Source organism: Ambystoma mexicanum, chromosome 14 (genome assembly GCF_040938575.1).
Source record: "Ambystoma mexicanum isolate Mex_15411 chromosome 14, UKY_AmexF1_1, whole genome shotgun sequence".
In the NCBI taxonomy this organism is placed as follows: Eukaryota; Metazoa; Chordata; class Amphibia; order Caudata; family Ambystomatidae; genus Ambystoma; species Ambystoma mexicanum.
This window is the reverse complement of record NC_090940.1, coordinates 85,101,133-85,127,960: the sequence shown is the minus strand read 5'-3', so window position 1 is coordinate 85,127,960 and position 26,828 is coordinate 85,101,133. Positions and strand designations below refer to the sequence as shown.

The 26,828-nt window shown below is 47.0% G+C and overlaps 2 protein-coding genes across 2 annotated transcripts in view; one reads left to right on the top strand and one right to left on the bottom strand.

Annotated features, from left to right (window-relative positions):
* FMN1 (formin 1) overlaps nucleotides 1-26,828 on the top strand; it is a 1,014,107-nt gene that overhangs the window by 508,942 nt on the left and 478,337 nt on the right. The gene's annotated exons all lie outside the window — the stretch shown is intronic.
* LOC138527436 (zinc finger MYM-type protein 1-like) lies at nucleotides 1,118-4,535 on the bottom strand. The gene is made up of 2 exons (XM_069638565.1): nucleotides 4,301-4,535; nucleotides 1,118-3,459 (listed from the first exon to the last, which is right to left on the bottom strand). The coding sequence occupies exon 2, from the start codon at nucleotides 3,439-3,441 to the stop codon at nucleotides 1,321-1,323; it is 2,121 nt and encodes a 706-aa protein (XP_069494666.1). The 5' UTR covers nucleotides 3,442-3,459; nucleotides 4,301-4,535; the 3' UTR covers nucleotides 1,118-1,320.

The following is a 26,828-nucleotide window of genomic DNA, read 5'->3' as shown; positions in this document are numbered from 1 at the left end:
TTCACCAAGGCCATTCCCCATTCCCATTTGAGCCCCCATAGGGCTCAATGGGAATGGGGAAGGCGCTAATAACGGTACCGCAAAATGCGGTACCGTTATTAGCTCCAGAGTCCCTTTGCAGGTCCCGTCCTTAACGCCTGAAAAAAACAGGCGTTAAGGAAGGACCTGCACAGGGAACTCGTAGAAGGGCAGTAAGGGATTACTGGCACCGGTGCCCTTACCGGTGCTGGTAATCCCTTACCGCCCACCTCGTAATGAGGCCCATTGTCTTTTCCTACAGCCCAAAGGCACTGGAAGTGTGTCAGAGCATGTATAGATTTACATAACCACCGCTCGGTCCCCCCTCCCACGTGCCTGAACCCAACAGCCCCACTCGTCAGATTTTTCTTTTATTAAACACTGGCGTATTCTACCTCTCTGAGACATGTCATTGCCATCTTTTGGGTCAGAAAATCCCCAAAGTGTCTGCAATAAGCTCATTTTCAGAATGTTGGCAGAGTAGTGTCAGACAGTGGCGGCTGGTGAGTTTGAAAGCTGGTGGGGCGTAAATTTCCCAGGGCGAATATAGACGCGAGCGCGCGCAGCGCGCGAGCCCACCCCCCCCAAGGGGGGTGCGGGGGGGTTCTCCCCCCGCGAAAATTTTGGAAAAATGGCCTACAAAATGTGCAATTTACTGTCCAAAAAACCCACCGAAATATGAAAAAAGCATTCGGTTTTACATATTAATGGTGGTACACTATTCTTACGTGTGCAAGTGTGATGGTGTATTTTACAGCAGCTTGTACTGGGAATAGCTGGTACTATGGTGTATGCATAAATAAATTCATTATATAGTCAGTAATGATGGAAACATGTTTGTCATGCTGTTACTGGCATTCACATGCGTTCATCCTCTTACTAAGGTGGGATTTGAGGCATTTTCTGAAAGGGGGAAACTAAGCTAAAATATGACTTTAGTTTTTAACCACTTAATTAATGCGACATATTTGTCCTACCTCTAATGGCTGTCTGCCTCGCTGAGTTGCCATTGCGTCAGTTGCTCAAAGTTGCAACACGTGGAATGCACAGGTCTCAGAAATGGCACATACATATTGCATGGAGAAAAATGCAACAGAAATAGTTTACTATGTTGAGTGCTTTATTATCAACCAACAACCATAACATCAAAACATACTTCACATTTCTCACTGTTCTGTCAAATAGATCACTGCAACCTTAAACAAAATCCTAACATATATAAGGCCATTGAAACAAAGAATTCAAGGTAACCCACAAAATAACTGCAAATAGCTCGTTTGTAACAGAACATTCACTGGTCAATCATTTTGAAAGTTTGTACACAAATTGTGCACGTCTATTTTTCAGAGAGGCAAATTTATCAATAGTCCGTGTATTGAAGTCAGGGATCTCTTGAATTAGTTGTTTTTCCATGGACAGCATGGCCAAAGCATTCAGACGATCCTCAGTCATTGTGTTTCTCAAGAATGTTTTAATTCGCTTCAGGGTGGAGAAACAGCGCTCAGACTCAGCTGTTGTCATGGGTGTAGTAATCAGAATTTTTAATAACTGCATTGTCTCACTAAATGCTTCTTCGAGATTGTTTTCAACGAACAATTTTAATAAAGAAATTGCCCCACTTGAACTACAGAATTCTGGTCTCTCATAAACAATTGAAAGCTCAGTGCGCAGTCTTTCCTTGTTTAACATGGGGTACGCTTGGACAGTTGCATTCAGTGCTTCATTGGGAAAAGACTGTCCATGTGTTTGAAATAGGTCACTCTGCAACAATTTGGCCCCCTCCAAGTGGTTAGTAAATGCAAAGCGTTCTTGGGCTTGTGTAACTATAATATCACATACTTCTTTAGCCAAACGATTCAAAGTGTTCATATTTGCATTGCGACCTGAAAAAGTTGCCTCTGATGGAAATTTAGCTTCCAGATTGTCAGTGCTTTCACGTACTCTGCCAATGCACTTGATAAAAGTTTCAGTAGCTTTCTGCACATACACAGAGTCAATGTCTCGCTTCTGAAGCTGGTTATATAAAATGTCGACATGGGGCATTATGTCATTGAACAAAAAAAGGAAGAAAAGGAACTCCTTCTCTTTCAGAGTTCGAATGAATCCCTGGGCCTCATGCACAGTAACCCCCTCAAAATCAGTCCGTCTTTCAATAATTTTCTCAAAGCATGTACGGAGTGCTTCCCTGTGCCGATATATGGCTTCCACTACCCGAATATGGTAGCTCCAGCGAGTGCGAGATGGTTTTGGAAGTCTGGAATCTGAAACCTCATCTAGAACTGCGGTTCTTTTTGGAGAACGAGAAAAAAATGTACAGAAGCCAGAGATATCCAAAAAGAAAACTCGAGCTTGTGAGATATTTGAAACAGCCTGTTCAATGATGAGGTTAAGCTGGTGTGCATAGCAATGTACATAATGTGCATTTGGATACACTTCAGCTACTTTCTTTTGGACTCCACCAGACACCCCCCTCATTACACTCGCACCATCATATGTTTGCGCAATTACTTTTTTTTTGTGGCAATCTTCAGGGAATACTTTGTCCAATTTTTCCATTATGGCAGTAGCAATGGTCTGCGCACTAGAGTCTTTCAGATCAGAGAATCCATAAAACCTTTCAACAATTCTGTATCGTTCATCAATGTAGCGATAGACTAGCACAGACTGAGTCTTAGTGGAAATATCAGTTGTATCGTCTGCCTGAATAGCCACATAATCAGTGCATTTTAACTGCTCTACAATGATCTCTCTGGTGACCGTGAGCATGCAGTCCAGCAGTTCATTCTGAATTGTTTTTGAAGTGCCCTTGAATACTGTTGCATTTTTTAAGTGTAGTTCCATTGCACTGTCTATGCTGGATACAAAATCCACCAGGCCTCTAAACACACCAGGATTTAAAGAGTCTTCAGTTTCATCATGGCCACGTAAAGCCAATTCAAACGCACCACAAAAACGCACACAGTCTATTAACTTTGACAAGATGTATCGGTTTTTATCCACATCCTCATTATGCCTCATCACGCTCCGGCGATAGGCATCATCCAACTGTGTTGCAATGTTCACACTTCCCAACATGCGCAGCTGTAATATATTCTCAATATGAGATTTGCACGATTCATGTCTCTTGGTTTTTTCTGACAAATGCTTTAAGTCAGTGACTCCGGTTTTTGTCCAGGCCGTTTCACCTCCAAACAGCAGGCAAGGGAAGCAGAACAAAGACCGCTTAGCAATGCTACCAGTGAGCCATGTCTTCTTTTCATACCACACCATGGAAAATGTGCGTGTGTAAGCCTTTCCCCTATCTTTTGCGGACTGTTCAATTTTTACATCTGGCCGATCAGGCCCTAGTCTTTTCACCTCCAGTTTTTCACTGTGTGCGAGTCCGGAAAATGGTTTTGAGAGTAATTGGTCCACTGAATTCATTTTCAGCAACAGTGACACCTGTTAATAAGCAAAATGATTATGTACATGTATATGTAGATGGGATCATGTAGTCATTGTTAGGTATGCTCTTCAATAACACATAAGTATAATTAGTCGGTACTAGACACAGATAGCGTCTGCAATTATACACAACTCTGCTGTACTTATCATCGACCAGTACAGTTGAGTATAATTGCTGATGTTATCTATGCATGCGTTAACACACATGCCCATTAGCAAATGTGACACCAGCCACACAGTACATATTGCAGCTTGTTTGGCAAATGAGTACTTATGGAAGAAATGAGGCAAGTTTGTTCTGTTAATACTGTTCTAAAAAAAACATTGTTTAGAATGTAGGGAGATTTTTCTGACTGCATGACACAACCCCAACCCCTCCCAAGCACTGTGGGAGCAACGGTGAAGATTAGAAAGAAGGTATTCTGATGTTTGAAAGACTGTGGGATTTTACAGCAGTAAAACAAATTACTGTATACCATTCAACTGGATGATACCAGGACATCATGAGGTAAGTGGGAACCACCACCCAATCCTATCCTTCGAAAAACAGTTTCCAAATGGACAGGTTTGCTTCCGTTGAACCATAAGCAGGCCTTTTTGCATTATATGTATGACTTTCGATTTTCACATGCCACCCTCTCAGCTAGTCATAGATGCCATTCTGTAGTCTGTACTGTTCATCAGATTTTCCCCCACCTCATTGATCCCCACAAACATGGGCTTCTTTTCACATTTTTTTTAACCAAGATAGCTGTGTGCCTTCTTTACTACAGATGAACACAAACAGAGTTAGAGTGCCCTGAGCACCAAACCCTACAAAAGACTCATGCTAGCTCACCTCGTTCTGGAGAATGGTCACTGCAATGAACTCCTTCGCAGGCTATGGGAAATCCAAATCCCGGAAGGTGCACTGTGGAGGTTGAAGTCTGATGTTTTTAGTTGCACAATTGCCCTGGACTGGTTGGATTTGTTCATGTAAGGTGTTGCTGATGGTCTGTAAAGAGAAAGCGAGAGACTGATCTGAGAAAGGGCAACATAGGCTTAGAGCAGTATTAAAATGGTTTTCACACATGAAGGAGAGAGAGTTAACTGCTTGTAACATTGAAACTGCACCAGAATAATCATTAGTACAATGTGTAAAGAAAGTACCAGCAACTACCACCATGTGCCAGTCATCAGTTGTATAACGCTGCAATATATACATTTTTGTAATGTTTTCGTTCTGGGGCTTTAAAAGTGTGCTTTGCGGAGCTCACATTACAAAATTAATTTGCTGCAGCCCTTCAGGCACCCGATTTATAAGCACTCTGCGTGTCCTTCGCTGAAGTCCTGTTAAAAACAGCATTGGCAAAGCCACTGAGATCCTGTTCAACACAAGCATTGACAAAGCCAATATTTTGGCCTTGTGCATACGGTGCAAGCTTCTGCCAGGCACTGCTATTAGATCATGATGTCCAGGAACTTGCACCATGTTTCTGCTTCTAGAACAACGGGTAGTTAATTCTGCTACAGCTGTGTCTGGCAAGTGGCACTGTGCCTGGCAAGTGTAGCTGTGCTACAGCTGTGCCTGGCCACAACAAGGAATGAAGGGATGAAGGTAGACAGATCAAGCAAGCACAACACAAGGCAGTGAGCCGAGGTCAAAGGGGAAGGTGGGTAAACAGCAAGAAGAAGAAGCACAGGCTGACAGTTAATTACACATGCACATTTAAACCCAGGAATGAAAAGAATATGTTGCTATTTGTGAAGACTGCAGACTGCCAACATGGGGGCAGTTGCTCAGGGCCCCTCTGAGGCTCAAGGCCCCTTTCATTTGAAAGGTTTGAAATGCCCTGACGCCGTCCCTGCTTTTGATGCTACCGCAGCTCCTCACTGCGGCTCCCACCCGGGCTTCCGCCTGAGGACTTGTTGGGATTTTAAAAGGCTTGAGAACTTTAATGATTAATAGTGTGCCGTGCCATCATGAGATATAAACCCTTCAGATGGTTTCCGAACAGGCTAAATCTATTAAACATACACCCGCGGGCTGTTTTTAATGAAATGGCTGTGCAAGTTCACTGCCATGCGCTGCGCAGCTAATGGCTGCACGAGGAAGCCTTGCAACAGTCAGGCTGCCGTGCGCCAAGCTAATGAGCACAAGACACCAGCAAGCTTCTAGTAAGACCGTTTTTCGGGGGTCTTTCGTTTTTAAACATAACATCTTTAGTGATTATGGAATGAACACACAGATGACATCACACGGATAATGACTGGTGCTGCGACCAGAATACCCCATGCGAGGTCATGTAAGCTATTTGCTAGCACTTTAAAATGGTAATGGCCAATTCCAGGGAAGGACAGAGGCATGAAATGATATTTTATTTATAGCGCGCCTGTTTTCCTTTAGGGAAGAGTGTTGATTGTGCTAATTAATTTACCCAGTTCTCATAGTGCTTACCAGGTTTCCCTGTTCTGTGTTGTTCATGAATAAAGCAAACAAACAGTAGGCAGTATTGTTTTGAATAGTACTACTTGCCATATACTTTTTTTGGGTGTTAGTTATACGCACTCAGAAGAGTAAAAACAAGTGTTGCGATAATGGAATATATACATGACTGACAAAGAAACAAGTGACATGTTTTAAATAATTGATATAAATGAAATCATATCCGAAACAGGTCAATTTCTCAAGCACTTAAAGATACATGCCTGACTCGGCGTGCCCGATTCTGTAATACGGTCACTGTGTCTACCAGTTTATGAGTGTGCCAGCCACTGCCAGACCATCCATGCGTTAAATTGTATTGCGCACTTCTCACTCTACAAGTTGAGGCTCCAGCCAAGTGGAGTCTCACTATCGTTTGTAAAAGAGGACTGAATGAGGGGAGATGGTAGCACGACGACCCTTCCCCATCCCAAAAATACATCCCAGGGGCAAACCAGGCTGATCTGAGGTGCTGGGGTCTCCTGAGGCTTGAGTTCAGCCCTTTCTACCCAGGCCAGGTGTCCAGTGGCTGCCTAGGATAGCACTGGTGGCTAAGCCAGGGTACACCTCCTAGGAGAGGAGTCCCACAGCAGACGACGTGCAGTGCAGCCAGGCCTGCCTACTTTTAGAAAAAAAATCCCTGAGTGAGCTGTATGCCCATATCCACACAAGACTCCGCCCAGTCACACGAGGCTCTGCCAAAGTGTCAAAAGGATAAACTGCGTAGAAAACTGCATCAAATGAAACCACCCTCAAAAAAACTCATTTACCATTTCGACAGGGACCTTTTGCACCTGGAAAACCTTGCACTATTCCAGATAGAGGCATTTTTGCTCACATGTGCAGGCAGGTCTTCTCAGCTGAAGGGAAAGGGACCTCCAAACATCATTTTGAAATTTGCGCCCAGACACCATTCCATTCAGAGACGGCCTTCCAGCCTCTTTAAGTTGATTCTGGGAATATACCCTAGTTTCCCTGTTATAACTACAAGACTACTACGGGTCCCAGAATGCAGTTCTGTCATTTCACACTGGCATGCATCTTGTTATGCAGGACGAAAAAAAAATATGCAATGCCTCATAAAGGGTAAAAACATTGTTTTCATGTCAACCATGCAGACAAGGCACAAACTAGTATGGATTGTTAGTCTGGTATTTACTTTAGCATAGATGCAGATTATGGGGCTTTTAAATGCTAAGCAGCCCATCCCAATGAGCTGTGGCTTCACAGAGAAATTGACCATTCCCATTCACTTTTCTGCTAATGCCTTTAATAAGAAGTGCCAAGTGGGTTACTTAAAAGAAACAGAATGAGGGGAAAATGCCCGCAGCCTGGATAGTCCTGCTGAGACATCTAACATTTTATCACGCCCTTGATCAGCGCTTCCCTGGCAGGAACAAATACAGGTAACCCTTTAGAAAATGATTGACAATTTTAAAAACACCCTTTTTTAGGGGTGCAGGTGCGGCAAGTGCCGCCATAGCCGCTTCAATGTTGACTGCGCCAGCCCATCTGAATCCCTTAGCCGCAGCAATTCTGAGCCTGGTCACTGGTGTGATAAAACAGAGACTCCACACTCTTCCCAGAGAAGAGCGTGAAAACCCTGAGTCTGCGGGCTAAACTCAGAGGTTAGGCAGGTATGAGTGCAACTGTATGCAGGCTTAAAGTACTGCCAAGTTAATTTCATCCTTATTTTTCAAATAAGCACCGCTGATGGTACTGATTATGAAGGGGTGCAATCAGCGAGGCTGCGTGTGTGAAGAGCATGACTGATCATGGCTGATGGAGTGACGAGCGAGCGTGCGCACTCTGGAGGGTATACATAGGTTATGTATACCCTCCAGAGTGCGCACGCTCGCTCGTCACTCCATCAGCCAGATAGGCATGTCTGATGGACCATGCGCCGGGGCCCGGAGTGGTCGCGGCTGAGTTGCACTCATGTATTGCAAACGATGCACACACACATTGTACAATCAGCCATGCGTAGCGTGCACACACCCAGCCACACTGAGGTACGAGCAAGGCTATGCAGTCAGTGTGGCTGCTGGGTGTGTGCACGCTACGCATGGCTGATTGTACAATGTGTATGCATCGTTTGCAATACATGAGTGCAACTCAGCCGCAACCACTCCGGGCCCCGGCGCATCTGCTAATTGTGCCGTTTTATTTTCGGCATTTTTCGATTTCGTTTACCTGGTCCGTGCGTGGCCCAAGGGCCTTGCCTTGGGCCACGCCGGATCGGGACGCAAGGGCCAGGGCAGGCAGGCGTGCACTGCTGCTGCACTGCTGCAGCTGCCCATACAGCGGCCCGCGACCACTCCGCATCTGCTATTGTGCCGTTTTATATTTTCGGCATTTTTCAACAAAAAATGCCGAAAATATAAAACGGCACAAGTCACCAGCAGGGAGAGCCCTGGCAGAGCCTCTCCCTGCCAGGGCTCTCCCGGGTGACTTGTGCCGTTTTATATTTTCGGCATTTTTTGTTGAAAAATGCCGAAAATATAAAACGGCACAATAGCAGATGCGGAGTGGTCGCGGGCCGCTGTATGGGCAGCTGCAGCACTGCAGTGCAGCAGCAGTGCACGCCTGCCTGCCCTGGGCCTTGCGTCCCGATCCGGCGTGGCCCAAGGCAAGGCCCTTGGGCCACGCACGGACCAGGGGTAAACAAAAGTAGGCTAGGCCCAGGCCGCAGGCGGCCCCCGCCGAGCTGACTGCCGTCAACTTGGGGCGAGCCTTGTGTAGCGGGCGGCCCGCTTCTAGTACTGTCTCGCCCCAAGCTGACGGCAGTCAGCTCGGCACTGCAACACTGAACAACGTGTAGGCCCTGGCCTACACATCGTTCAGTGTGGGGTTGGGCCCTGGCCCTGGCCGTGTGGTGGACCACATAGTTTGGGCTCGGGGAGGGGAGTGTAATAATGTAAGTAACACTCCCGTCCCCGGGCCCAGAGAAGAAAGGGTACTTACCGGTCCGCAGCGGCGCCTGGTCACTGGGTGGGGCAGCAGCACACTTGTGTTGTTGATGGCTGGAAAGAAAGAACTGAAGTCAACAAACAGGGTGTGAAGGCGCGCAGGCGCGCGCACGCACACACCCTGCATAGATACAGTAATCTCATTGGCTGTTTGTCAGCCAATGACATTACTGTATCGATGGCAGGGGAGGGGAACTGCGCTGTTTGCGCACATTTCATACTGGCGGGGCCACCCCTGAAGCGCCCCGCCAGGCTTCTAATTAAAGGGGCTACGTAGAGTGCGTGGAGCTACGAGCTCCACGCCTCTACTATAGAAAAAAAATTACTAAATTGGGACGCGCCCCGCGGTCCCACTGTGAATGCCGGGCAGGCCTATTTCCTTGCCACAGCGCCCCCACGCTGTTGGCAAAGGAAATGCAGCAGCACTAAAGCTAAAAGAGATTCAATCAGAGAAGTTCTCTGACTGAATCTCTTTTAGCTTCTCTCTTTTTTTGGGGGGGGCGGCGCCCGGCCGCCCTATCATAGCAGCCGCCACTGGTGTCAGAGGATACAAGATGGCGGCCAGACTAATATGTTCAATCGTGCGTGTATCAGGCAATCGAAGTTCTAGATGCATATGTGTAGTTAAGGATGCAGTCTCGCGCCAAACCAACTAGAAATATACCAAATCACCAAATCTGTCAAACGCTTTTTGCTGTAGGTGAGATCTAAAACTCCCTTTACGAGTATGAAGAGGAACTGCACATTGTGGGACTCTTCCCCACCCCGAATAGCTTTCTCCTCCGAGCCTTGTTGGTGGAACTTTGCAAAACTGTTTAACAACATCAGTGTGGTGTATATTTTTCCCGAACCTTTCAGGCAGTTTCATCAAATGACAGAAAGGTTTTTCACATCTAAAACAAAACTTGCGTTCTGTGAGGAGTCCAAAAGCTGCTCGGAATCTACTCCAGATGTCATCAGATTCGTCATGTGCGACTCCCCCCCTCCCCCAAACATGTGGCTGCTATTAAGTGTGCATACGATGTCCCTGTGAGATGTGATGTGTGCAGACCAGCCTGAGTCAGAAACACGTGCTGCCAAATCCCTAATACATTTTGATTTTAATGTGTAAGTGCCGAAAATGTATTTTCAAATACATGTGGAGCTGCTCATGTTTCTAACAGTGACATGTCTGCGGGTGAAGAATGAGGACATCTTTTTATTGTAATATGGTTTCAACCATTTTTAAGCATAAAAAAATAAATGAATGCATCCCATTTTATGCAAGAGAGGCTCTAAAGTTGTGCATATGTGTCTGGACGAGTGCAGAGACTAAGCCCTCCAATACTACCCCCCCCCCCGTGGCTCCAGCCCACTACCAAATTATAAACACAGAGGAACCCCTTAAAACCTCATGGACACCTGCTCACAGCCCTCTCCTCAATATGCTCTACCCTCGCCCCACCTTGGGATAAAGATGGCGATGACTAGAGAATGCACGTGCCCCTGTGCCCTGGAAAAGCCTAAGGAAGTCTGTGCTTCTTGAAAGGAAAATGCTAAGCCCAGCAGAGGAGAGCTAAATATAAGGGGTCTACACCCCAGCAGTGTTTGAAATGTTGGGTAGCTGTGCCTGAGTATGGGGAGAACCATCCTTGAGCTCATCCTTCAAGGCACAGGAAAATACTCTCCCCTTCTGTGCCACACAAGTCTCAATAAGCAGGCACGGCTCCCTAAAGCAGACTCCACTATGAAGTTCTGTCATTTAAATGACCTGCCGCTCTTGCTGCAATACTGGAGAGGGCCCTGTGTGATGACGTTGCATGCTATGGGCGGAGTGGGGATGGAGGAACCATGGGAGCAGGGTGCCTCCACCTGCTCTGTGGTGTAAGGGAAAGGAGGAGGGAAAGGGGGGTACCACTGGAAGCCCCAGCCTAGGCAGGAATACATCCCCACCAAATCCTAAGGGAGTGCAAGGGAGTGTCCTGGAAAAATAACTACAGACTCTTCCAGAGATTGTTGAGCAACCTTCAATGGCAATCAGCAAAGCAGCGTAGACAGGACACACTGTGCGGGTTGCTGTGCAAGCCAAGCAATTTCTTCAGTTCACACACGGCTCAGGGCATGCAAGCCTGCATACTCTGACAACTTCCTTCTGCTAAAGCCGCCTTGCTTAGGAAAGCGGTATTCTAAAACGCGCTTCTATATTCCAGAAGGAAAACACGGCAGAGGCGAGAACTGTGAAAGCGAGCTCCGCTTGGTACCAGGCATTAAAGCCTTCGAGGTTGGGACATGCTCAGCAGAACACAGGCCTCACACAGCAGTGGCAACGGGGCACTTGTTAAACATGGCAGTTAGCATTGGCTGAGCATTGCAAGAATGATGCACAGTGTTAGAAGGCTTATTAAAACTTTTTCAAATCTGTTTTCTCCCCACAATTGCTTCCTATGAGGCCTTCACTCTAGTCTCATCCATTACACCTTAGGGAGAACAAACATCACATTCTGGCAGATCGTACCACTTTACTTCTTAAGCAGTTTGATAGTAGACCACCTGAGCAGTCTGGGGAGCTTCAGAGCAATGAGCACATGCATTATAGCAAAGGCATTTGCAGCTCATCACTAGACAGGATAGGCTCAGGATTAGTACTAGGACTACGAGGAGGCTTTGGACAATAGATGCACCCAGGGGTCCTAAGATACTCAATACCAAGGAACCGAATGTCCATGTGGACTCCGGGCTGATGTGCAGCTGAAGTACAGTGCAACAAATGTGAGGGACAATGTCTGAGATGTTGCTGGCATAACTGGGTATTAAAGTATTGCATTCCCTCTTCACAATTGCACACAGTCCTCCTTGTGAGGCTAAGAGAGTGTCTAAGGCCATAAGGTTGTGGAGGACCATGGTCCGGGTGGCGATTTGTTCCTGGCACAGTAAGATCAGAGAGGATGCACATATGAAGTAGGTCCCGGAATAAGTGGTGTATCCGGATTGGGAGAAGGAGAAATCTGGTTCAAATGCAAAGGTGTCATTGTAAATGACTGCACTGGAGTTGGGTGAGAAGGAATATTGACGCTTGCTGGCCCCCATGAATAGAGCAGCCATGTTGATGTAGCACACTAGGCCAGAAGCCTGAGATGAAAGGTGGAGAGCAGCTGGTCATGTGAGTACCTGACTTGGGGTGGGGAAGTTTTGAGGGCAAGTAAACTCCATCTGGCAATGTGAATTACTACAGGGGCTAGGGCCTGGGTAATGGGTGACCAGCTTGAGATCCAGGCAAACATCTCCCCAGTTTAAAGAAATAGTGGCTTAAGGGAACTTGGAGGAGAAGTCATGAGGTAGGCATGCACATACCCAACAATCAGTGGCATTGGCGATGCAGGCATACTGCCAGGTAAGGTGGAGGTATGTATTCTTACTGTGAACCACCGGGTGAGCAGAGCGGCCATTGTTTTTATGACATGTAGTACTAAAAGCAGCAGTCACATTTAGACGGTAATAGATCCAGGAATCAACAATGACGACAATCATGGTCAAATAACCAGACATGGTGTGGCAGTGGCCAGAGCCCAAATGACAAAGATTCCAGGGAACTCAGATCTGTATTGGGACACCAAGGTTTGTGGTCGGGGAATAGAATTCAGTTCAAGTGGGGAAACCATGTGGACGATGCAGTTCACCAAAGTTCCTGGAGTTCAGGCACCTCCATAGACAGTTCAGGAGTAGGGGAAAATATCACAGTTTTGCAAGCGGGGCAGTTGTCAATGTTCAAAAGGGGTTTCAATCTGGATCCAGTGCTGCGCAAAAAGTTCACAGTTCAGCATTCGTGGCTTTCCCAGTTCATGTCCTACCAGAGTTCGAGCTACAAATATCCAAGATAACCAGAGCCACGTGCTCACAGTGGTCATCAGGACAAGGAAGATGACCAAGAAGTGGTTACAGTAAGGTCCAACTCATACTGGCACAGGCATCTCTGTGGTAGTGGATTCCGATTTTTGCCAATGCACTACCACAGTGGAAGGATTCATCGTTGACTAATGGTCAGATCCAGAAGTGAGTAAGCAAGTTTGCTAGTGATTCATACAGAGTTACTGACCCTCGGGGGGCTCACAGTGTGAGCACAGGGCGTACCTTCTCATGTAGTGAGATCCAAGGGACTCAGGAGCTGGAGGTGGTAGGCAAGAAGTGGGACCTGGATTGGGGTCGTCCTTTCTGGTGCTTCGACTGCCTGCTGCAGGAGCTTGAGCAGCAGATGCCTCAGACACTGTACCAGGGCTAATAAGTTGCGGAGCTGTGGGTCTCGGTTCAGCACCTCAGTGTATTGGTTGAGCTGTCTATATCTTTGGTATTGTTCGAGGTAGGCTTGCAGCACTGGGTTGGGTTGCACTGGCAGATCGGAGGTAGAACCACTGATGGAGGTGACAGTGGTCGAGTCAGGTTCGGGATGCAGCCACAAAAGATCAGACAGAGTGGAGGCAGAGTGCTCATCGGGTGCAGGGACCCTGCAGCAGTGTGTAGCATGGACTCACGCCGGCACCCCAGAGCACTTTACGCAGTGTGCGTTGTCATCAGCGGGATCTGGTGTGGTCCGCGCCACCCTGGGGTAGAGTGCTGACTTTCGCGCGTGAAGTTTCATGAGTACCCAGTCGCCAGGCTTCAGAGATTGGCAGGGCTCAGTTGCTTGTTCTGGCAGGGCAGCTTTGACCTGGGCATGAAGAGAACAAACATTTTTGACCAACGTGAAACAATACTTTAGTACTGTATCATCCCCCTAGGTGCAGATTCCAGAGGTTTGGAGCTCCTGGGGCCTGTGGCGGGTCAGAAGAAGGAGTCTGCCACATTAAGAACATTATGAATTCTATTTCATGAAATTATATGAAAAGGCCTAACTTCCTTATTGCTAAAGGGATCACCCAGTCTATCTAAGGAAACTAAGGGTGCTCGTCTGTCGCCAGGAAGTCCCAAAGTAAAAATGTTCTCGGTCAAAACCTAACTCTACCCGACCCTACCACTTGTTTAACCAACTGGAAATCAGCCAAAAGAAGGTCTTTCTTCTCCTGGGTTTCTCGTAGTTTCTTATAGTCTCTGTATGTAAATGTGTCTCTTTTAAACTTGAGTTTCTCTATACAATATTCTTTAGTAAGCTCTGGATATGTCCTCCGAGAGCTCTTGTAGCTCTCGTAAAACACATCTGGGCTTGGTGCTCTCTTTAAGGTTATGCTGCTAACAACGTGTTTTGAGATAGTCTCTCACACTCTTGTATCTTATTCCTCAGAAGCTGGACTTGGCCTTTACCTACTTCCCCTCTTTGTTTTTGTTCATAAGACCTTTTCCCTTCTTCCCAGGGTAATTGTCTCCAGTCCCTCTTTATTCTTCTCAAAGGGTTATTCAGAACGTGCTTTATAAGCTTTTCACATTGGCAATCAAATAACTTTATTCCTCGCATCTCATCATTATGACTGGCACAAGTTGCACTCTTCATGTACTCTTGCCCCGGCGGTCTCTCGATTTTCCCCGTTCTCCATGGTACCTTCATATGCACTGGGGAACATTGCAGGGCTTGGCATACACTCGGGTATTCATCTCTGTCGGTTTTCCTGTTCTGGCTTGTCAGCGGCATCTCATTCTCTGCTTCCCCCCGGCTGCAGCCGTATATGGACACGGACGACAGGGGGCTTCTTGCACTCCCAACTGTGATGGTTTTAGTGTCGCTGAGCGGGCGTATCACCTACTACGAGGTGTCTGTGGTCACACCACCATCCGCTCCGGGATACTCTTGTCTTCTTGGGGCAGCGGTTTCCCCATTGCCATTCTCGCTGGGCACCTGGCAACTCACTGTGGCGTTCCTCACCGATTCAAAAGCTGCAGGCTCTGCGGCTTGTTTCTGCTCTGCCCCTCCAAAGGTCGATCACATCAGGGGCTTCCCCTGTGTACCATACTCTCTCCACTTCCTTCCTCCACTCATCTTAGTTAAATACACATCTCGTCTTAAAGAGGCATCCTGTTCGGAATCCCTCCCACCCTGTGGGACCCATCACTTACCTTGGCAGTTTGGGGCACGGTGAGCGCTCGTCTCTCCTCCGCTTTGGAGTTCCTGGATGCAAACCGCCACATTTCCGGGTCTGTGGTGTTGCATACTGACATTGTTGGGTTCTTTCCTCTAATCCACAGCATTATGTGCCACGTCACACACGGTGGGGGACAATGAATGAAATAGTATAAATGGAACACCACAACAGAAGTGCTCCATTCTTGCAACTGTCGTAAGACCAGGATTCGTTTCCAGCTTGTCCCTCTAACCATTTCCTTGATAAGGACCACACTCCTTATGTGTTCATATTTTGAGTCTGTTTAAGATTCTTAGGTATTTAGGTTTATTAGTTCCAGGTTGTTATGTCCTGGGTTTATATTTTATCCTAGGTTACTAGTGGATTTAACTGGTAACCTGTTGACAGCATACTCCAGGTCCAAGGCTGGGCACTTCAAGCTAACAGCTAAGCTCTTACCTTAGTGCTATTGAACCACCCTTTGTGGCTTCATTTGTTTTATGTTTGGTCTTGTCTCCTTACCTGCAGCTCCTGTGCCCTGGTTATCGTCATCTCAAGAAGTGGGTGTGTCAAGTAGCACTCCTGCATTTAGGGAACTGCCACGCCGTCTGTTTGTATTTCACCGGCTGGCCTAAGGAGTCCTTTCTCCTATTTAACTTGGAAACGACTTGCTTGGCTTGGGCCACTCCATACGTAGACGGAAATAGTCCCTACTGGCTTCTTGGATGCCTTGGATGCCTTTCAGACCATGTTTGACCAGCAATATGCAGGTCAATTGATACGCAATGAGATACTAGAAATCCACCAAGGGAGTAGAGACCTTCCTACCTACATTGCTCACTTCAGGGGGTTGGTGCCCAGAGGATGCTCAATTAATCATCTTTTATAAAGGATTAAAGATGAATTAAAGGATGCCCTGAGCCAGGGGGAGGCTCCCCTCAAAACGCTGCCAGAGTACATAGCCCTTGTGATTAGGATGGATCAATGAGCAAATGAAAGGAGGGGTGAAAGATGGAAGCAGGATTTCCCTAGACCCCCTCTCTGTTGGGAGAAAGAAACCACCCCACCCAGTGAACCAGATCCTGTGCAATTGGGAAGCACTAGAGGGCTGGTTACCCCTGAAGAAAGAGAACACTGACACCGATTACACCTCTGTTGTTATTGCAGAGACCTTGGACATTTCGTGAGTGCTTGTCCTAAATGATCACTCGTCCCTTCGGAAACTGCCAAAGTTCGCCCTCACTAGGGAATCAGGTGGTGAGCCCATATCTTCAAGGTCCCCTTCAGAATGTATGTTCTATCATGCCTACCCAATCCACCCACTTCTTTATCAAAGTAGACCTTTCTTTAAAACACCAAAATTGGAAAGGTGTCCTGGCTCTCATGGATTGCACTGCTACTGGGAACTTCATAGAAATGTCCTTTGATCACAAGAAGGAGATTCCCATAAGACCAAAACCTAAATCTGAGCGCATTCTGTCATTAGATGGTCTCCTCTTATTTCTGGTCCCATTTCCCTCTGCGCTGAAGCTATGCCCATGGTTTGTGGTCAGTATCATCATGTTGTCTTGTGTTTTGAGGCTATAGCAGCCATTTCCAAGTCATATTGGGAACCTCTTGGCTAAAGCATCATAATCCTTCCATAGAGTGGAAAAACCAGACGCTTACATTCCAAGGATTACAATGTCTTCCAGAATGCACACTACTTCCACCTCTCACTGCTTCTCTACCAGAACAAACAGTCGAGTTGACACCATGTCAGGCTAATCAGCCTAGTGCATTGGTGATCCAAGCAAACCTTCATTCAAAGTATCTCGAATATCTTGATGTCTTTGATCTGAAGGAGGTGGATAAGTTACCTTCTCATAGGGAGTATGAGTGCTGCATAAAACACCTCCTAGGACCCATGATTCCATTTAGACGTACATATGCTCTATCAGAAAAAGAGAATGTGATCCTGAAAAAGTATATCGATGACAACCTTGCAAAAGGATTCATCAGGCATTCTACTTCCCCAGCAGGGACTCCGATATTTTTCATATCTAAGAAGGAAGAAACCGAACTCCGCCCTTGTGTAGTGTGAGAATTCTGCAGGTGTCTTACTTACTTGTCCCTGGGGATCTGTCATTCAGGTGGCCAGGACGCGGCCATCGCTATTGGATCCAGTTCCTGGGGGTGGATGAGTGCGGGGGGGGATCACCTGGATGGGGGATCCGCAGGGATTTGAAGTGGGACGCCGATGGGTGAGACCCAGTACCCCCTTCCCTATATCACCTTTTCCCCATCCTACTCCGTAGGATATTAAGAAGTTCTCTTGCCCCCCCCCCCTTTCCAACATGAACACTTCCCTACATAGTGACAAACAACGGACTCACACTTGAGCTGTTTACCTGATATGTCCCAACACAAGGGTCAGGCAGAGTCAGGCAATTTACAAAAACTACACACACACACCTGATGGCCCTTCCCCACAGGGATAAAAGGCGGAGCATGAAAGTACACTTTGAGCAAGACCAAACCCATGAGGCTAGCAGCTATTCCGGACCGGCAGTTCAAGCAGAGAAGAAAGGCAGTGAGATCGGAGAAGACGACAAGGAGGGAATTGGCCTTGCCCTTTTCAAGCCATACCCACAAAGCCTCCCTGGAAATCATCATAAGACCGTGATTTACAGCTGCCATGTGGTGTAACAGATGTCAACGGTGCACGGGGGCCACCCGCATTGATAACCCAGGCGGGGAAGCATGCTTGCTACCGTCGTACTGTCCTTGACTCCAGAGGCAAGACAAGCCAACGGATTCAGCACAGCTGGTAGTCGGAGAGAGCTAATAGCAAACCGGACTATGTTGAACCCAAGTTTGCTTACAGCAACATTGTATGAACTTGTGAACAAAGACCTTGTGTGTGTTTAAGCCTGAAAGAAAGTCTGCTGGAGGACCAGCTGCAGAGTGGTCAGGCGCCACGGGGGCACTCATTCGAAGGACTCTGGCTGGTCCCCTTTGTTGGAACTACAAGTACCAGGAGGCAGAGGCTGGCATGATGAGTCAGAGGGGTCATACAAGAGTCTAGTCAAACCCCTTGTACAATCGAAACTCTGACACATTGACAGGAAGGAAAGCAAAGTAAAGTGTGTTAACAGAACTGTGTGTAGCCTGGCTGAGGCTTTGAGAAAAGCCTGACTAGGGGCTGAGACCTGAACTTAGTTAAGAAGGGAACCTAAGTGGTCTGAAGGGACTGTTTTGTGAACTGTGGCAAGTGTGAACCTGACAGAGGGATGCCAAAAGAAAGCTAGGGGAAGGGAACCCCGCTTTCTAATAAGATTGTGAACATTCTGAACTAAGGCAAGTGTGAACCCGACGGAGGGATGCAGAAGGAAAGTTAGGGGAAGGGAACCCCCCCCCCCGCTTTCTGATGAGAATGAGCCAAGCATGAACTGTGTTAGAATGGCTGTGAACCTGACGGAGGGATGCCAAAGGGAAATCTAAGGAGAGTGAATCCCGCATATTGATAAAGCAAAGTGAACTGTGTATATGGCAAATGTGAACCCTGCTGAGGGATGCCTGCGAATCAAGGCGAATAGGAATACACCCATGAGTGCTGTGTCGACAAGAATGAACCCGGTCGAGGGATGTCCACAGTAAATGATTGTTTAAAAATACGTTAAGACTCTTGAATCTTGCCAATAGTGATATTGTGAAAAGAAGGCCATAGTGAACCCGACAGAGGGACGCCCATGTGGAAAGAAGGATCGGAACCCAGCAGAGGGGTGCTTAAGGCGAAGAGTAATCGCCTGTGAAGAGTTATTGAAGGAACTTTTTGTTTATTGTTCATGACACATCAGGTCCTCTGAGATACATTGGCCCTCATTACGACCCAGGCGGTAAGTTACCGCCTGGGTCGTACCCTTACCACCATGGTGTAAACTATGTTTACACCATGGTGGATGGCGGATTTACCACCCCATTCCAAGGTGAGTGGGGCGGTAAATCCCCATTTCCCATTTTACCCTTCCCCATTCCCATTTTTGCCCCATAGGGCATAATGGGAATGGGGAAAGGCGCTAATTACGGTGGCGTAATTAGCACCAAGGTCCCTTTGCGGCATGGGTTTTAACGGCTGCAAAAAGCAGGCGTTAAAATCACCTTGGAATCAGGCGTTAAGGGTCGGCGCCGTTTACGGCGCCGTAAACCCCTTAACGCCTGGGTCCTAATGAGGGCCATTGTGTGAAAGAGACTTGGCCACAGAAGGCCCTGATATTTTAGAAACTGGCCAGGTCCAGGAGTGTGCTGTGCTCAAAGTTCCTGCCTTGTCCCATGCTAAAAACACGGGGAAGGGAGACCCAGCCATTTATCATTTGGTGAACACTTCTTTCTTTTCTTGAGAACATTATCCCACACTATTTTGAACTTAAGTTGTAAGGATTGACAATAGTTTTTATTTTAGTATAGGCCCTTTTTATTTGACAAGACGCCACTAGGACTGCCTTATTATTATTTGATGGTCGTAGCTTGCTCCCATCTTAGATTTAGGTTTAGATTAGTTGTTTTTCCAACCCATTTATACATTTTAATAAACACCCTTGAACTGTGATCACTTGTGTTTATCTTTACTGTTGTCACCATGAGTTCCTCACAGTAGAGTACTGCCAATTAAATGCAATTACAATACAAAATCTCAACCTGCTTCCCCTCATTCAAGTTCTTCTTGACCAAGCCAGGAACAACCACATGTACACAAAGCTCGTCCTCGAGGGGGCATACAATTTAGTCAGAATGGCCAAAGGGGATGAATGGAATACAGCTTTCTGAACCCGGTATGATCACTATGAATACTGTGAGAAACCAGAAGGTGTATCACCCACTAGTTTCCAGGGATCTCCCATCCAGGTGGCCAGGGCATGACCATCGCTTTTGGATCCAGTTCCAGGGGGGGGTGGGCCAGTGCGGGAGGATCACCTGAGTGAGTTGGGGAGACCGATACAGGACCTGTCTTTATTGAAGCCAAGGTTGGAAGCGGCAACGTTGTATGGCGAGCGCTGAAATGAATATTGGTTGAAATGCGTGTGATAACCAACACGAGTGAAGTTGAACGGCAGATGAGTGAGTGGACTTTGAATACAAGGGTACAATACCTTTGACAGAGTGGTCGGGCACCGTGTGTGTGTGCTCAATCGAAGGTCTCTGTAAGGTATCCAACTAAGAGTTAGCAAAAGTGAAAGAGTAGCAAAGGATTGTGAATCGTAGTGGTGCTGCGACGGGTCAAGCAAAATCCCACGCACAATCGAAAGTCTTCGATGTTGATAAAGAAAGTTTATGGCAAAGTAGATAAAGTTGGTCCGAGCCCGGCAGAGGGAGGTAAATTGAAAGCTTTGGGTTAAAGCAAGTGTGTGTTATTGGTCCGAGCCCGACGGAGGCAGACTGACTGAAGATTTGATTTTAAAGTGGATCTGAGCCTGGTGGAGGGGTATCCAGGGTGAAAAGTGAATCACCAAAGAGATTGGATATGGGAGAATCCTAAGAAAATTGTTTAAAGTGTATCTGTGCCCTGCAGAAGGGGATTGGAGGTGGATAGTAAAACACCTAAGAAAATTGTGTAAATGTGAAATACAAAAGGAAAGGAATTTTGTTTGTTGAGTCAGGTCCCCTGAAAGAAGGGACTTTGAATGGCAAAGAGACTTTGGCACAGAATGCCATGATGTTGAAGTTTTGAACTGCACCCTTGTGCTAGAGAAGCCAGAGACTGTGCTAAGCTTGAGTGTGCTGCCTGTCCCATGCTGAAAACATGGGGAAGTGGAGCTAATGGCTCATATATCCTGACATATAATTTCTTGAACACTTTTCTTTTGCATAACATTGTTTCCCACACTATTTGTATTTAGAGGTAAAGATTGGCAATAGGTTTCTTAGTATAGGCCCTTTTATTTTGGCAAGTCACCACTAGGACTGCGTTATTATTTGATGGTCGTAGCTAGCTCCCATCTTTAGATTTAGGATTAGATAGTCGTTTTTCAAAACGTTTTGTAGTTCAATAAACACCCTTGAACTGTGGTCACTTGTGTCTGTCTTACTCTTGATACCATGCCTTCCTTACATGTGGTGTTAGGAGTGGGATGAGACTCAAGTGAGACAAATTGGGAACCCTAAAATTCCAGAAGCTTAGTCATAGAGCCTCAGATCCCTCTATCGCCAAAAAAAAAAACCATAGGCTTTGATATCTATAGCAGCAGAGAAGCTACAATCAGGGGTGGACTGGGAACTAAAAGAGGCTCTGGAAATAATTACTGGGACCCAAAAGAGGCCCTGGCAATAATTTTCAAAGTGGCCTCACATGACACATTTTCAGCAAGCCCAAAGCTTTTCGGTTGAGAAAATTTGGAAATACCACACAAAAGAAGTCCAGGGTGCAGAGGCCCACCGGGAAATCTGCAGAGTTCCCTATAGGCCAGTCCACCCCTGGCTACAATCCCTCCAGGGAAAAGAGGAATGATTCCCACAGCGTGGCTCTATTACAGTAGCCATTTGCAATTTCGCAATGGCAGAGTTGCACCGTACAAATGTCCCCTTTGAAACCGACATTGTCCCAGAGCACAAAATGTAGAAACCTGTTCATGTGCATTGTTGAAAGCTCCTACTTTGGAGAAAAGTCACTTTTTGCAAAATTACAACTGTCATAAGATGTACATGTCCTGGAAAGTTAGTGCTCAATGTAGGCCATTCCCACCCAGTTCCTGCCCCTCCCCACCCAAAACACCTCCCCATGGCAACTCTTTCAGTTTGCTTTATTCAAACCTTACCATCAAACTTTGCACTCAAAGTACTTGCCAGTGTTTTTTTTTTAAAGCCGTCATCTGAGAGTTAATAAGTTACTTGGAGCAGTAAACCAGCTACTGGTGTAATACAAATGCCTTTACAGGTCTGCCTTTGCACACCATTTTGCACCAGCTACCATCAATGGCCTGTTAATACCACTACGGCAGTGTGTGGCAAGTGCCTTTATCATGCCTTCACAAAATCCCAAACTGTTGGCATTGCCATTGCTTGCTTTGTTTTTTGTTTAGCAAGTACTGAAGTGTGATTCACCATTTACGTGTGATGTTCCTCTTACAATAAACGTTCTCCTTTTAAAAATAAAAAGGCCCCAAACAAAAAGAAGCCAAGAATATGCAGATAGCACAGAGCTCTGTCTGAATGTCAAATATGTCAGTGACAGCCATTGTTTGAGATCATTCCTTGCTATCATCCAAAGCTGGATGTCTAACGCCTACCATGAAAAATGAGTGGTCCAAGCTTTCAACCACATCACTGCACGCACCCTGCATGTATTGCACTGGTTACCTATACAGAAAGAAATGCGTGCCCTGCTCTTCACAGCAGGCCTCGAAGGACACTGATTACTCAGTCACTGGTGGGCTCCATTTCCCGGTATTACCAGTGATGCATCAGTATCCCTTTGCTTCACCCAGAGGCGTTGCTGCGGTGTGGGGGGGGGCTGAGGGGGCTATAGCCCTGGGTCTTTTGGTTGTAGCCCCGGATAAAGCTCAGGGGCTACAAAGAAAAGTCTAGCTAGCCCCGAGTCCCAACAGACCCGGCATTAGCACAGCCCCAGACCTTTCCCAGACCTAGCAACACCCCTGGTGCCTTCACCCAGCTTCTTTTCTATGCCACCCAGCCCCTGACACGGAGATCTCCTGTACCGCACGTTCATTTTCCTTGATTGGCTCGCGTTTGGTCCTAAGTGCCCGGCTCGGCCCTAGCCAGGAGATCCCTAGTTCTCCAAGAAATAATTAGACACCAGTAACCAGCTACTAGGCACAAAGGAAATCTACTGCAACGCTCCCCATGGCTGTTTAATAGATGTTCAAAAACCTATAAACCACCAACAAGATCCAGTAGAACCCAGTGGTGGAAATGGAAATATGTAAAGGGGGATCTGACAAGGGCCGTGGTGAGGGTAGAGTTTGGAGTAGTGGGTCCAGTTCCGAGGAGGCAGAGCTGGCAGTTGGACTCCGCTGAAAAGAAATGTTCAAAATGATAGTACTAATGCTAATGCAGTGATTTGTAGTACATTAAGGGATCCATAGACCCGCTTTACCATAGAAGAATGTAGCTCAGCAGGTTGACCGACAGTTGCTAAGATGTTAAATATTCAAAAGTTATTGTTAATCGTATGACTTTTTGCAATTCCATATAAATAGAAAGTGCCATAAAATGTGTTTGGCCAGGGGACGAGGCAGAGGTGGGGGTATTTCTGCCCCTGTAGTGAAAATCAAAATTTGGCACCCATTAACCCACCGTTTCATTTCCTAATAACAGCTGTCCGCATAACAGAAGCATTTATTTGTGATTAACCAGTTTGATAAGCATATATCATCTTTATAAATATTATCTGTGATAAACCACAAAGCAAGGGGCACGTAAATTAGAGAGTATTTGTGTGGTAGACCAAAAATAAAATCAAAGAAAACTAGTGAATGTAAGCGGCATTTTTGAATTAGGAAATTACTTTTTTTTAATGAAAGTGTAAAATGAACATTTGGAAAACATTAATGTGCCCAGCATGTACAATGCTTGCTTTCAGCAATGATGACCCCCACCCCAGTGATATTCATGGCCCATTGACTCCAGTGGTGTCCCTTTCAGGACGGAAGAAAGAAAACCGTCTGAGCCAAAAGAGCCAGGAAACACGCGAGTGATGGCAGAGGAAAGGAGCACAGCGCAGATTAGGTCACAAGCCCCCACTTCCCTCGGCGAAGCTGGGGGCTTGGTAAAGCCTGGTCAGGGCTGAGGCAGGCCAGGTCCAAGGTCTGGCCAGACATCTTATGCCGGATCTTGGACCCTTCAAGAAACTGGCATATTGACCAGTACTGATGCAATCATGGGGTTGGGGGGAAAGCTGCCATGTGGCGGCCCGCCCACCCGGCAGTTGGCCCAAATTAATATTCGTTTGTAGGATTTACCAGGCAGGCGAGGTGCAGGGTGGGCGAGCTGGAGGGGGGGACGAGCTGGAGGGCGGGGGGGCGAGCTGGTGCTGGCGGACGACTTCTAGTTTGACTGACGTGGCAAGGCTGAAACGCCTTCCGGCATCAAGCCTTATTGGCCACGTCAGCCGCACTTCTGGCCCCCCATTGGTGCAGCTCACACACGCACTACGTGACTCATAAGAGTCACATAGTGTGCGTCACTGAGCCAATGAGGGTCAGTCTTTTTCCCGGCAAGGGAAACAAAGACTATCTTAATGGAGGACGACCATTGCTGCTTGTGGGCCACCTTCCATTAGGAAAGTCTTGTACCCTGCCGGGCAGCATCCAGCAACATGCCGTGCCGCACTTGGCCCACAGGCCATATGTTGTGCACCCATGGTCTAGCGCCTCTAACCAAGGGGTAGCACTCCTGCTGTGCGCTGCTTCACCCTAGGGCATGACTGCCAAGTCCTAGATCTGCCTCTTCTGGTCCATAAGCTGCATCCTTGGTACATATAGACTGTGTGACGAATCTGAGAATGTCGCCCCCTTCTTCCCTAGGGGGAGACCTTTGCCATGGGGCCAGGGCGGTGCGTCCACAGTACAAAAATCCCCCTGAAGTGGTGCACCGAGTGAGGATTGCATGGAGAGGGAATCCCCCTATGGAATAAGGGACAATTACTCTCAGGGAACGCAGTATTCATCTACCTTGATAAGCCTAGCCCCTTCTCCAATACCAAATCCCCTCTCCCTCTTGTAGGGAGAACTCATATACTCTGTTGTAAGGTTTACCATCTTCATACCCTTGACAAACCCAAAATACAGAAGGACTCTAAGTATCCCACTTCAGGGGCGAAAACTAGTACTGGGACAAAGAAGATCCCTTCAAAGAAACAAAGTGAGCGGTCTAGTTTATTCTGAGATGTTAATTACCAGAATGGAGGTAGCTGTCAAACACCTGAGAGACGAGCCTGAGGGAGTCACAGCGGGTTGCCTGCACCAAGCGAGCAGAGGGAAGCCAAACGGGAAGCCACTGAGTGAGGTAGAGGAAAGGCTGATGAAGGTCCAAGTTCGAAGGATCAAGTGCGTTGGTGCCGGTAGTTACCTCGAGGCTACCCGAGCTCCAGTGAACCACTTGCAAGGCAGGACGTGAGAAGAGAGATGCTACTGAAGCGCTGCAGAGCCTGTCTCTCTCCAAAAAACTGTCGGGCCTGAGCAACACAGACACTGCGGAAACACTGGTACCGTTCAAGAAGAAGAGAACAGGTAAGCTGGCTTACCAGAAGATGTTGGAGGCTGTGAAGCTCGAGAGTAAATCTAAGAAACAAAAAAGAGGGTCTGGAATCCGAAAACAGAATCAAAGACAGTCACCCACTTGGCAGGAGAGTGAACCAAGGTGGAGTAATGCCACTGTGCGAGTCTGGGACCCGGCACCCAAAAGAGAGGGTCCGGGGCTGAAAGAGAACAAAAACGAGTTGCTTATTTGGCAGGAGAGTGAACCAAGGGAGAACAACGCTGTTGTGCAAGTATGGGACCTGCACCCATCTCAGAAACCAAGGCTTAAAGACGAGTCTCTGGGACCCTGTGAAAGAGACATTTATTGAGAAATACCAAGTTTGGCAAGAGAAGACACCAAACCACTTTTGAGAGTCTGGGACTCACACCCACATAGAAGATTAGAAAACAGGGGGACAAATCCCTTGCGAATAATTAAAGTGAATCCTATACTTGGCGGAGAGGGATCCTGAGTCAATAGGATGTAAAACTGGAAATATAAAAAGAATTTACCTTATCTGTGATCCGGCATCTTCACAGAAGAATAAGTCTAGGGGAAAGGAGCGCTACCCGAGTCTTGGAACTTTGCAGTTTTTAACATTTCTTATCATCACCTTACTCCCAGCGAACCTGGGAACTTTTGAGAACACCAAGAATACTGTTTCGTTTAGTAAAGAACGCCCTTGCACAGTTATCTTAGGGTGTAAGTGTTATGGACAGAAGTAGGTTTTTGACACAACAGTGACAGACTTTGGACTTCCTGACATTTTCATTAGTTTGCTTTGAGGCAGGGAAAACCCTCATAGTATTTGGGGATAGAGTGGCATTTTTCCAGCCTTTTCGTGTTAATAAATGTCTTTGCTAAACAACATCCCACCGCTGTGCCCGACAAATACTTCTGCACCCTTACACTGATTATACAATCTCTAGCCCTTCTGGGTTGTCTGTTATCCAATGTTTGACACCATTTACCTCCCACCAAGGGGCACAGTTCAGACGTAGCCGCGCTCCCACACAGCAGGGAGGGAGATGATGAGGAGGAGCGGCTGATAGCACTACAAGGAAGGGTGGCAACTAATTGGGCGGGAACAGGACAGCGGCAGTGGAATGAGCAGGAGCAAGGCGGAGGTCCGCATTGGCAAGAGTGGACCCCTCGAGGGGGACGAGGTGGGTACATGGGCCGGAGAGGGGGTGGACAGAGGTACGGGGGAATGGGAGGAAATGGATGGCAGGGTCCCAGGGGCCCCCAGGGGAGTTGCTGGAACTGTGGACGATGGGGACATTACTCCAGGGAGTGCAGAAGCAGACCGGCAATACCTAGCCAGCATAGTCAATGGTGAGGGATCATGGGAGTAGTAGTCCAAAGCATGTGCAGAGACAAAGGTTACATACCCCTGACCTAGGAGCACTCTGATTTTAGAAAAGTTGCTAGTTGTTTATTTTCCAAATTCAATTCATGAAGACATTACACCATCCAGCTGTATCTTTAACAATGCCAGAGCTACATCCTCTAATTCACATATACTAGGTGCAATATTCAGTCTGTTATATATTATTTTATTTCACCTTTTGCATATTCAGTACATCTTCATACGCCAATTCTATATATTGAAAAATGTTGTACGCATTGTATAAAACCCAAATTTGTAAACATTCTCCATATATACATTATGTATCT